The sequence below is a fragment of the Orussus abietinus genome, unplaced genomic scaffold (genome assembly GCF_000612105.2).
Source record: "Orussus abietinus isolate OABI.00-Male unplaced genomic scaffold, Oabi_2.0 scaffold3, whole genome shotgun sequence".
NCBI lineage: Eukaryota > Metazoa > Arthropoda > Insecta > Hymenoptera > Orussidae > Orussus > Orussus abietinus.
In genome coordinates, this window is record NW_019395984.1 from 621,151 (window position 1) to 633,472 (window position 12,322).

General features: G+C 46.1%; 2 protein-coding genes and 1 long non-coding RNA gene across 3 annotated transcripts; 2 read left to right on the forward strand and 1 right to left on the reverse strand.

Moving 5' to 3' along the window:
- The first annotated feature begins 355 nt into the window (after positions 1-355).
- On the forward strand, positions 356-2,837 carry LOC105699046 (actin-related protein 3). The gene is made up of 6 exons (XM_012423744.1): positions 356-514; positions 956-1,136; positions 1,215-1,529; positions 1,625-1,939; positions 2,017-2,235; positions 2,313-2,837. The coding sequence occupies exons 1-6, from the start codon at positions 453-455 to the stop codon at positions 2,490-2,492; spliced, it is 1,272 nt and encodes a 423-aa protein (XP_012279167.1). The 5' UTR covers positions 356-452; the 3' UTR covers positions 2,493-2,837.
- A 786-nt stretch (positions 2,838-3,623) lies between these two features.
- LOC105699251 (transcription factor 25) lies at positions 3,624-6,605 on the reverse strand. Its single transcript, XM_012424112.2, has 8 exons — positions 6,283-6,605; positions 5,724-6,094; positions 5,409-5,631; positions 5,083-5,336; positions 4,706-5,015; positions 4,331-4,624; positions 4,060-4,250; positions 3,624-3,985 (listed from the first exon to the last, which is right to left on the reverse strand). The coding sequence occupies exons 1-8, from the start codon at positions 6,412-6,414 to the stop codon at positions 3,952-3,954; spliced, it is 1,809 nt and encodes a 602-aa protein (XP_012279535.1). The 5' UTR covers positions 6,415-6,605; the 3' UTR covers positions 3,624-3,951.
- Positions 6,606-6,886: 281 nt separating this feature from the next.
- Positions 6,887-7,887, forward strand: LOC105699071. The gene is made up of 3 exons (XR_001103985.2): positions 6,887-7,017; positions 7,115-7,248; positions 7,451-7,887. It is a non-coding gene; the product is annotated as an uncharacterized LOC105699071 (long non-coding RNA).
- Positions 7,888-12,322: the final 4,435 nt, after the last annotated feature.

Consider the following 12,322-nt stretch of genomic DNA (forward strand, 5'->3'; position numbering starts at 1 on the left):
GAATACGATCCCGCTGTCCTGTCCGTGACCAATCTTCCAACTCATCTCTGTTCCCAGGTGCTGCTCTGGATAAGCTCGTCCTGCATACGCGTACGCCTCTGTAGATCGGTGTCCGGTTCCACTACCATTTCATCAAATAGCATTCTAAAACTGTACGAAAATGTATTCTTAGTACGATTTGATCTTTCCTACAATTACTTGCAGGCCGATGAGCGATATTACCATCGATTATGGCAATAAAATTATCCTGAAATACGTTTAAAGAGAATGTGGAACTCTGACAGTCAGATGCACACGAGCGTTTCCGTTCAAATCCGTCGAGCGGCGCTACCGTCGCGATTCTGAATTTTGTCGAGCTTGAACGTACCAGAGGTGTGGTGCGGTGTGGTCTTTTGCGGTTAAAAAGGCCGTATTTTCGGAAAGAAGGAATTTTTTTTAGACCGAGGCGTTTAATGAATCAACAGAATATGGTGCTCGGCCGCCTTCCCGCCTGCGTAATTGACGTAGGAACCGGGTAAGTGGCTTGGAAAACTTCTGCAGCAATCTTGAAATAACACGGCCGACCGTGACTAACCCTATGAAACTTGACGTTTCGAAACACGCCCAGATTTCGAACGTCTCAGGCCTTTTCATGGATTTCAATGCTGCTTTATTAAATTTAAGTATCGAGATGTCGAGACAGGCACAAAGAAACATGTACATTCAGCGTAATAATATTTACAAGATCAGTGAATTAAATCAGGGCTTTTGAGGAGCTAGACATACTCCAAGACATAATTTGCTTTATTTATGATTTAAACTTTATAGAACAAAATATTGAATTGTTGCCTCAAAAAAATGTAACGTCATGGGACAAAATCTTTTCACAGTTATGGTCGCTTCTAGTTTTACATTAGGAGATATTCACTAAATTCTCCACTGTCACCTTTAAAGTTAATTAATTTGGAATATATAGGTACACAAAGCTTGGCTTTGCTAGTAATAAAGAGCCACAGCTAGTGATACCCTCTGCAATTGCCATAAAAGAAACTGCGAAAGTCGGTGACAATACTGCTAGAAGAGTAACAAAGGGTGTCGAAGATTTGGACTTCTATATCGGAGATGAAGCTTTCGAAGCTACTGGATATGCTGTTAAGGTTGTTGCTAGCAATATCGCTAAGACACAGGACTGTTTTACATATCAGATGTATCATAGAGCTTTTTTAACGTTATAGTATCCCGTAAGACACGGTATCGTGGAAGACTGGGACCTGATGGAAAGGTTCCTAGAACAGTGCATCTTTAAGTACTTAAGAGCTGAGCCTGAGGACCATTATTTTCTACTGACAGAACCACCTTTGAATACTCCAGAGAATCGGGAGTATATCGCAGAGATTATGTTTGAGTCGTTCAATGTTCCTGGACTATATATAGCAGTACAAGCGGTCCTAGCTCTGGCAGCTTCCTGGACTGCTGTGGCAGTAAAGGACAGAAAGCTAACAGGTGTTGTTATTGACAGTGGTGACGGTGTAACTCATGTTATCCCTGTGGTAAGAGCACATTGAGATCAAGTGTAGATACAATGCATCTGCATTTTTTTTCCTCCGTACAACTCTTGAATCAAAACTCTGTATTTCCAAAACAGGCGAACGGGTTCGTCATTGGGAGTTGTATAAAACACATTCCGATAGCAGGGAGAGACATTACCTACTTCATCCAGAGCCTTTTGAGGGAAAGAGAAGTCGGAATACCTCCCGAACAATCCCTAGAAACTGCCAAGGTCATTAAGGAAAAGCACTGTTACATTAGTCCAGACATTGTAAAGGAATTCGCGAAATATGACAGTGACCCTAGCAAGTTCAGGAAATACGAAGGCGTGAATAGCATAACTAAACAGCCCTTTGCCGTGGACATTGGTTACGAAAGGTTCCTTGGACCAGAGATTTTTTTCCATCCTGAAGTACGTTGCACCGATGCTTGCACCTACCAGCTAAAAAGCTCAGATGTATCTCAATGACATTTACGCTATTCTTGCAGTTCTCTAACCCAGATTTTACAACGCCGCTGAACGAGATTGTCGATGACGTCATTCAGAATTGTCCGATTGACGTCAGAAGACCTCTATACAATAACATCGTCCTATCCGGGGGATCTACCATGTTCAAAGATTTCGGTAGGCGGTTGCAACGAGACATCAAAAGGACCGTCGATGCTAGGCTCAAATCGAGTGAGCTCCTAAGTGGTGGTCACATTACGGTAATTTATTTCAGACAATTCCGATCTAGCGAATTCGATGGCGCAAGATCGAGTTGGCTAATTTCTTTTCGTTACAGCCAAAGCCTGTCGATGTCCACGTGATATCTCACCATAAACAGCGCTGTGCCGTTTGGTTTGGTGGAGCACTCTTGGCGAGCGATCCACAATTCTACAGTGTTTGCCATACGAAGACTGACTATCAGGAACACGGGCCAGGGATTTGTCGTTACAACCCCGTGTTCCGTAGCATGATTTAATTTCATACGGCACGAGTTCGTCGCAATTGGCAATTGTAGGATCATGAAAGGCTCGTCACACAGATACTGCCAGGATTCGGATTTCTAAAGGCGGGAACGCATTGAGCGAACATCCTCCAACGAGCGTGCAACTATTGCCGAACTTTTGAGAAAAAAGTCGCGGATCGGTTGAACCGTTCGGACCTTATGACCTAAATGTTCGCTAGTGTGGCAAAATTGGAGAGCATGTTCGCTCAATCCGTATCCGCCTTAAGGTGATGTGAAAGTGGCGTCAAAGGGGTATCGCCCATGAAACATTTTTTCCAAACTGGGTATACAGAATAGACTATGACATTACAATATAAATATTAAGGGTATAAGGATGGTCCTAAAACTCATGAAATTTCAATTTTTTTTATTTTTAATTTCTTCATACTTTCAATATTTTTTAATGCAAAACGTAATTCCCGAGTTTCAGGACCTATTTTAGGGTCTCCTTATTCACGTGGTAAAGTTTGAAACGATTCGGTACATCCAGTTTGTAGAAAAGCCATGAACGATCGACTTTTTCCGGATGGCACTTTCAGATCCCCTTAAGATTCTACCGCAGGAAATCGAAGTCGCGCTGCAAAACGTGGACGAACTAGGCGGGCATTCAGGGAACTCGTCAGTTGCCGAGATCGGTCGGCGTATGAGGCGGGTACCGTGGCATTTCATCGAATTCTCTATTTTTTACGTTAGTTTGGCCCACCTCTCCCGAGGGAGCTAGTGGGTCTCTCGGCTCCGCGAAATGCCCAATGAATTATAGCGTACGCACACAAGCACATCATGATGCTCATCGACAGTATAAGGAACTAAACTACGCATTTAAAGAAAACTTTAAACATTGATAATATACTACGAGTATTAAAGAAAGGGAAAAAGAAAAAAAATCGATAGGAACAAAACCGCAAGAGCAAAGTAACCGAAGGATAACTGTATAGAGCTGTACATACGAAAAGTGTGTTGGAAAATAGAAATTCGTTTTTTAAGCATGCTCGTCTATTTGCGGTGGCCTCTCTTGACTTACTCCTCGTTCCTGAATGCACATAAATATAGGAGAAGAATACCTAATTCGAAGGACAGGGACAACGATGAGCATGTAAGTCATCGTTTATAAGTAGAGCATCGTCTCGGATACAATCAGCAACCGATCTATCCATTAGCTTTTATAGATTCCATCGTGTACGCTGTATACAGAATATTACAAGAGTGGACTGCACTTAACTTAATAAGTCATTGGTGAGTTTACAGATAGGTCGATTACAGACTTCTTAAAACATGATTGAGTTAGCACCGTCGTGCAGGTGTACTGCAGATATTGTTTCGTCGCACTGGGGAAGTGATCGTACGTACACGTGAACAGCTAGCTTCGGAAAACATTTGTAGACCACTGATAACAATCCCTTTGGAAAGATATCGACCCTCGGGTTCCCACGTATTATGCATTTTCATCATTTTGGCCGTTCTCGTTGCTGCGATGTAAGGTCAAAGTTATTTAATAGATTGTTTTTTTTTATCCGTGGAAGATTTTTTACGGTTAACTTACAATAGATTGAAGCCATTTAAAGCCGCTGCCACGACGTCTCCTTCTACGTCTACAAAAAGGGACGAAAAGAAGAGCGACAAAATATTTGAACTTTGCTGGTTCCGTCTCTCCCCTGACCTAGGCCTTGCATACAGGTCGATCGAGTCTGTAGGTGGCAACGGATCGTGTGACAACATCGGTCTGTTGTAATCCTGTAAATATAATAATTTAAGTGACATATACGGTTGGTATAAATATCTAGACAAGGCGTTGTAGAGTGTCGAAAAAGTACCTCCTGCAGTTGGACCGTAACTTCTTTTATGTCGGAGAGTATAATGTGCCTCACGATGTTCCTAGGAAGATTCCCTCGGTACCGTTTGCTTCTCTTTTCCTGGCAAAACTTGACGAACTCGTCACTGGAGTCCGCCCGTGCCAACACCACGTGGACTTGCTCTTCCAACCACGGCAGAATGTCGGCGTCTTTCCATAAAGGAAAACTGCGAGCTACGTACAATGTTTGTAACTTCTCGAGAGCAGGACTGGTCGAGGAGGTGGCTTTCATGGTAAAGAATTCGTGTTTCGTGACCTGGTTGTTATAATCAACGGGAAATTAAATTAAAATGAGATCTTTCGGAGGTATAAAAATGATGATTTTACAGTCGCTCACTTGAGTGTCGGTTTGCACGCTACATTTATTCAGCAGAGGAAATAGAACTCCTGGAAACATAATCAGGGCGTTCTGAAGAAGCTCATCGGCGATTTCTCGTTCTCCCAGGTAGTAGTGGCTGAGAGCTAAACTGTACGCCACGTTTGGTAGCTGGGTCAAGTTCCTCGCATTGTCCCAAAAGCTGCAAAATTCGATGAACCACTCGTATTCGCCAGCTCGCAGCGCGTAAAAGTCTAGGGCCAGCACTACTGCCAGTGGATCACCTTCTGGGTCCAAGGATAGGAGGAGTTTGCAGAACTCCAAACTAGTCCTTTAAGAAAAGAACGAACTTTAAGGGCGAATCCTGCAAACGGGAAATGTATAATTATAAGGCGTACCTGTAACATCCTCGACCACCTAGGAAGGTGAAGTGCTTAAAGAGCGTTATGAACAAGGCACGATTTTGCTGTCTTCTGTAATTTAATCTGCAAGTAGCCGTGGTCACATTGAACAGTGGATGGAACGCACATTCTAGACAGTACAAGGCTCTCTCGACTTGCTCTGCTGCCATCGGGAGATCCTCGCTGAGTTTGTACAAATCCGACAGCTGAAGTAATCCATCCACATGGTAGGGATGCATATTTATGACGTTCTAAAATTCAGAAATCAATTTCAACTCGGGCTAGTGGGAGGAGTAATTAATAAATGTAGAGCAAGTGCTTACAATTATGTTCTCGGGGTTCATGCTTTCCACTGCTTGTAGAAATTTCAGCTGTGCCTGTTGGTAGGATGACGTGTGTTCGTATATAAAATACTGGATGCCATCTCTGGTCTCCGTGGTATCTAAGGACATTGTCAACCCAGATTTACCAATTGGAAGCCATCTATCTCGAGGTGACACCAACCAGGTCCTCTTCAAGTGAATGCGATCCCTGTTCCTCCTTTTACTAATTTTTTTATTAGACAGATTAAAATCATGTAATGTACGCTACAGATTTCTGGCTAAATCTGTGCTGAAATATGGTGAAATACGACGTACCTCTGATCGGCTTGAACAGTTTTGGATCCAAACATCCTCTTGAGTTCATTGAAAGGGTTCAAGTGCTTATGTTGGATTGTAAACATGCTCTCCTTGGATTTTTTTAGAGCTTCAGAAGTCTCCGGGTTTTCTTTACTGGTTCCAGGAGTGGGTTCACCGAGCAACTTGTTCACTTCCTTGACCATCTTCTCGATTTCATCTTCATTCTCGCTATCTTTTAATTTACTCTTAGGGCTATCTTGAATCTTAGGAGCTCCAGGCTTCTTCCGCTTTTTCTTCTTCTTCTTTCGTTTAGTCTCGTCAGGGACGACATTCTGCTCGGTAGCAGTATGTTCGTCCTCATTACTGCCACTTACCGAATCCTCTGTCAACTATGAAATAACGAGAGATAATTGAGCACTCAAACGGACTGTACATACCATCGTACGGATTAGAAATAACTTTACCGTCCCACTATTCATTGTACTTTGATTCATTGATAAGACATGACACGTCAACAACTTAATTTGTTAAACTTGCCTGATATTTTCGGCATTACAGTTTTGTCCTTGGTACTCACCAGATTGAACACATTAAAATTCTTATCATCTCCAGCTGCAACTGGTGAGTTCTCGCTGTCACTTTCCTTACCACGCTCTGGTTTCGATATCAAATCGTTCCCATAGACCTTCCTAATATACCGCGTGGACATGTTCTACCTGTGTGTCAACTTCAAGCTAAACTCGAGTGAACTTTTCCGAAGGTTATGACATATGGTGAGAAACAACTTAACACCCCATCTGCAAACTGGCAGCCTCCGTTGTTCTCAGAAATATCTGTTTGACGACCAGTTGACAGCCGTCCAGGTCATCGATAAGGTGGGATCCATTTGCGCCACCTCAGTTCAATGCTATGCTCTCAAACCTCTAACTGGGGAAACCCCACGTGGCGCCATCTACCCATTCATTTCTGCAACTAATCCACACTTTATACAACCTATGACGGAAAGAAAACATTCGTGCTGCTCTCTTACAAGACACATGAAAACCGCGCGAATTCGCATTTTTACAAAACAATATTTTTTACGAGTTATGTTTAAACGAGTAGTTAGTAGCCGTCCAAATCACCGGAGAATGGGATCCGTTTGCGTCATTTTAATTCGAGTTTCGCTTTCACAGATTTTCTTGAACTGGGGAAAATTCGAGTGGTGCCGTCTAGCGACCGTCTCTTGAAACTAATCCACATTTTGCAGCGCCGCGTAGATAGGTTTCGAGTATTACTGAGAAGTCACACGTCGAGTGTCATACTGAAGACGGTGCGTCAACGCGGCGGAGATGAAAAACCAATTGAAACTAGATTTACCCCATGCGTCACTTCCCCCGCAGTTCTGATTTTTTTTTTTGTCACTCTAGGCATGTTAACGCATCATACTCAGCGGGATTACATACACCAAGAACCCTTTCATGATGCTCTCTCACGAGAGGTGGGAAAAGTGCACTTTTAAACCTTATAGAAACGGATTTGACTAGATTTGACCTGTACCTGGGTAAGCTTAACGTTTAAATGTATCCATGATAAGTTCTCTTAATTGAGAAATAAATATTGCTCGAATTGACGCGCCGAATTTCCGCGTCAAGTATTCGGTGCCGTTCGCGCAGGCTTTTAAATGTATTTGTCGCGCAACTCTACCGAGGTTTTCCGACGTTTGTATACGAGCTCGATACTGGAATACTTTTCTGTTTTCATAGGCGAGGTGTAACAGCGACGTGCCGGTATTATTTGTGGGCAAAGACCGCGAAGGCAGAACCAAGCGCCGTTTGGAAGTCGGATCATTTGCATGTCTACGGTTTCATCCAAGGTTCTTTCTCGAGTTCCAATAACCGACCCTGATCCGGCCCCGCACCGCCCAACGCATCTCGGAACCACATCGGCACTATCACTTAGACCGAAATTCCACGTAGTCCTTTCGGAGCTGATATCCCCTTTAGGGGGTTTTGCTCTAGGCTACTTCTGCCGGCGAAAGAATCGTTAATTATAATGATCGGAGCTCCCACGGGGAATGTCGTCGCCAGCATAGAAACATCAAGGCCCGAGGACATTTCCCGGGGAGGAGGAGGATCCTCTTGGAACGGAATTCCGAGAGGATCCTCCGTACCGCAGACTTTAGGAATGCACTAGATGGACCGTCCACCCCCGAGGTGATGGGCCGAGGTTTACGACGAGGTCGAGGGACTTCGGCTTCCCCGAAGCGGTCTCATTGACGAGGACACGGATTCGTCTGGATGGATCCTCTTTGCCGAATCGGTCGAGAAGTTCTTCCTCCGATCGACGAGCGAAATTTCTCACCGCAACGAGTACACCGATTCTAACTTGCAGAACTCTAAACCCACCCTAATCATCGGGGGACTTTTGACAATGAATTGTTACGTTTACGCTGACAATTAGCTTCCATTATTCCCTTTAACCCTTAACGCTCCAAGTGTGCCTTTCAAGCACCACCGATGTGCGGCTTTCTACTCCAAGTATGCCTCTCCAGCACTACCGATCTGACCGACTTGCAAGTTGAAGTATGATGAGAATAAGCTGGAATTCCCGGTCGATATTCACAATTAAAAGTCGGAGCGTTAAGGGTTAAGATGTACTCGGCTATTTTTTATAATATTTATACCGATGAGGAAACGGATTTCTCTAGGTGGAACTTCTTTACCGTGACGATCGGCTGAAAGGAACCTCTAATCGCTGATCGAAATTCTTCCTCGCAATAAGTACTCTAATTTTAACTCGTGAAATCATCAACCCGCCCGAATCACCAGGGAAAGTTGGACAATCGATTGTTATGTTTGCGCTAACAATTCGTCTCCATAAAGTCATACTCTTAAGGTCGATTTATATCATCTGTTTAGACATCGAAATTCAGCTTAATGTTATTAGAAATCATTTTTGTCGACAATGCCGAACGGTGCACGTATGAAACGCAACGTGGGTGAATGGATCCGATCCGCTATATAAAATATATATGTATGTGTATAAAATGTATATAAAAAATATTTCTATGTATATAAAAAAAATTATATAATGTATATAAAAAAAATATTTGTATTGCCGAAAACGCAATGTTTCCGCGCCTGGACAATATAAGCCGACCTTAACTAGGTTTATGAAAACATGAAATACCGAAGATTCGCAAAACTGGCGAAGAACTCGCCGAAACCAAAACCGCTGGCTCGCATTAGGCTAATTTCCGTATAAATAATTCATTACGTACAACCGTTTAGATTAATGGCGCGTTACAAGGGCCATCCAAGAGAGTTGGGCCCTAGGATGTTACCGTTCGCCCTGGCACTATCATTTTGGCAGGGGTTCTCCCTGGACGCAGGTACGACGTTAACAATCACACGTATCGCTCTTATCACGTAATACCAAGTGCATAATGCAAATTAAAAAATTGAGATTATTTCCTTAGAACTTTCCAGGGTTCCCTTGATCGAAGGAAGCTTCTTCAAGAACCCGAAGACGATCGTTGCGTGTCCCAGGGTGGGTGCTCCAGTTTCGGGGCACCACTGCCAGTCCAAATCGCATTCAAATGAGGAAAGGGTCGACGCGGAACGATTGCGCATAATCATTATTTCAGAAGAGGGCTATACCAGGCCCTACACCAAGGGCCAACCACCGGGTGGATGATAATAATTTAAATCCCACCACTTAGCATACGTGTAATTTTCGCGAGGGCTCGAAGACGATTCCCCAAGGAGGATACACGGTGCCCCGAAAGTTGGTAATTACCGAAGCCCCCAGGGCCCGTCAAAAGACATAATGGCCGTGATGTCCGAATAAAATCCGGCGAAACGCGTATAATCGGAATCGGTGACCGGGCGTTTAACTTATGTTCTATTTCCAGGGCCACGGCACCAGGGTACACGTGGGGGCGAGGGATCGCTTTTGTTCAGCAGAGTACGAAGAGGCGGCCAAGAGACGCCCGAAGAGACGCAGTCGAAAACCGCGAAGAGCCCTGGGTCCCTCCTTTTGGCGTAATTCACGGGGGAGCAATCACAATGATTCCCGCGGTGGGTCAGGTCATAAATCACGGTAATGGCTAATATCTCACGGCAGTCGTATAAATGTGAATCGGTTACTAGTTACTACTTACATGTGGGAAGATTTATTGCGAGCTGCGTGCGCGCCCGCGCGTAAGCAGACACACGCACGTAGGGTCGGAGCTAAACCGGGGGAGCCGTACAGTCAATTAAACCCCACTTTTAATCACCGCTCTTTAATTGCAGGGCCATTATATTGTCTCTCCTGGGGGCGTCCCGAAATCCCCTTAACGCGTCCGGCCGCAAGGAGCGCGAGATATCGACGGCTTATCCGGGGGGTCGCCATTTTGGAGAACACCCGGGAAGAAGACGAGCGCGACGCCTCCTGGCGTTACGACTTTTCCGCATACCTGGGCCTCGTCGAGATCATTCAAAGGCCCCTTCGGGGTCTTCAGGGTTTCCTGGAGGTCCCCGGAGGTGGCTCCGTTACCTCGAAACGGAGCGTCTCATCATGGCGGTAAGGATTTACTCCGTTTCTAAGGAAAAACGAGGCTCGACCGCGTCTCTTCGTGACTCGATGTCCCAGAATGTCGTTGTAATTGGGGATTCCGTTAGTTCTCAGGACGCCATGATTCGGAGGTCTGGGGGCATCCATCGCAGAGGGTACTCATCGTCCAGGTGGTACGCCATGGAGTGCATCTCGTCGTTACGTGCGAGTCTGCGGATGCGGCGGCGATGTCGATGCTAAACGGAAACGCAGGATTCGCGTGCTGGCCCCGCAATTGCGGGATCGGTCCGGTTCCAGGGAAGCGGGGCATCGGAGTTACCTGGCGAGGTGGAAGGTGCCCGAGGTGAAGGTGGAGCTCTCGATGTTCACGGTCGAGCGTCCCGACTGCGCGGACACACGGTTCCAAGATGGAACCGGTCGCCGTTCCTAATAACCACCCTCGCATGGCCTAAGGATCAAGGCGACCTGCAATCACGCCATAGACAACTGCAGCGACTCGATCATTATCACGGCCAATAATCACCGGCGTATTCCACTAAGTGCTCTACTCGATCCTCCCACCGCGGGGCCTCCGCCCCCCGCCGCTGGTCCCTCCTTCGGGAGAAACATCTTGCGGGTACGCACGATAATCAGGGACCGTTCCAACTGGCCGAACGGCATCTCTAATTCGGAACAATTACCGGGCCGATTAAAAGGATTTAATTGTCTAATGCCGGGCCTCGGCCACCGAGAGCCCTCTCGGCACCGGCGCGCTCTTTGTGGAGGCCCGTGCATCACCGTCTTACGACGTCCATCCGGGCCCAGGATGAAGAGGGTTCTCCTCAGCTATGATACCTTGCCAAACCCGGAGACGTGCCTTCTTCCTTTTGATCCCTTTTCGACCTCGGCCAACGGATGGCACCCCCGAGGATGGTCTTCCCTTTGGCTGCAGCCCCGGTCTTCGCGTGTGTCGCGGTGACGGCTTCTCTTAGGGGTGGCTAAGGCGGAGGTGGGAGTCGCGGGTTCCCCGGGGGTCCTTGTTTAGGGCTCTTCTTTAGGACTCTCCCGGGTCCCGATTCGTCTGGGCTGGCCGCGATACTCGTCTCGATGAAATCCATCTCCTCCTGGGGCTTCTTCGCTCCAATAATTAAAGAGGCTCCGCTCCAGCCCGGATTAGACGCTGCGAAGTGGCCATCGAGGTCCAACAAAAGAAGGCTACATATGTAGTAAAGTGCTGGGGCTAATCACAGCCCAGGGCACGGCGCTCTGAATTGCATAATTGCAGGCTGCGAGCGGTCCCTTGCGCGTTACCATCCTTGCACCCGCAAGGACTCGCGCAGTAGATCCTTACCGGCCGCAGCGGCGAGGCCCTTGCACTCGGGATTTACGATCCTCCGCTCCGATGACCCTGCCGCAGGTTGTCTCTGATTTATCAGGACGTGGCATTTTTCAGACAATGCCCGCTTTGAAACCGATACATCCGAAATGACCGTACCTCGGGCCTCCGGGATGACCTCGGGATCGCTCTCCGTTGCGGCGACTAATACGGATTTATCGGGCCCCGTTTCATTACTTCTATATCCCGCCGCTACGAATCTTACAACTTAACTTACCGAAAATCCGGCCCTAATGAAAAAACAATGTCCTTGATTTTTACACGGGATCCGGCGATCCTATTCGAGATATACTCGAAGCAACAGGTAGCGGGCGGCTCCCAGGTGATGAGGATGGGATGCAGAAAAATCATTCACGCTCCTGATAAAGGGTGATACTCGCCTCGATAAATGTAACTGCAAATAAAAACAGAGATGAACCGGCAAAATTTCTTTGCAGAAATGTTTTCGCTATATGACGGTAAAAAAAGTTATACTTTACCGAGGAAACGCAAATTACGTTAATGGTTGCAATATGCATTGCTAGGGACAACGAACGGGTATCGCTGATTTGATCGAGGAGGAACAACATTTTCTTTACCGGTTGCTGTAAATGTATTCGTTGATTTAGCCAGCAGTTTTTCTAAAAAAAACGCATACCCGTGGTTACGTCTACTAGTGATGCAAGTGCAAACTCGTTGCTACTGATGCAATTATTACCGCACT

Coding starts and splice junctions, on each gene's coding strand:
- LOC105699046 (XM_012423744.1), top strand. CDS start 453: ATGAATCAACAGAATATGGTGCTCGGCCGCCTTCCCGCCTGCGTAATT. Junction 515..955: donor GTAATTGACGTAGGAACCGG/GTAAGTGGCTTG, acceptor TGGAATATATAG/GTACACAAAGCTTGGCTTTG. Junction 2,236..2,312: donor TAAGTGGTGGTCACATTACG/GTAATTTATTTC, acceptor TTTTCGTTACAG/CCAAAGCCTGTCGATGTCCA.
- LOC105699251 (XM_012424112.2), bottom strand. CDS start 6,414: ATGTCCACGCGGTATATTAGGAAGGTCTATGGGAACGATTTGATATCG. Junction 6,095..6,282: donor ATTTTAATGTGTTCAATCTG/GTGAGTACCAAG, acceptor GTTATTTCATAG/TTGACAGAGGATTCGGTAAG. Junction 5,632..5,723: donor ACTGTTCAAGCCGATCAGAG/GTACGTCGTATT, acceptor TAAAAAAATTAG/TAAAAGGAGGAACAGGGATC.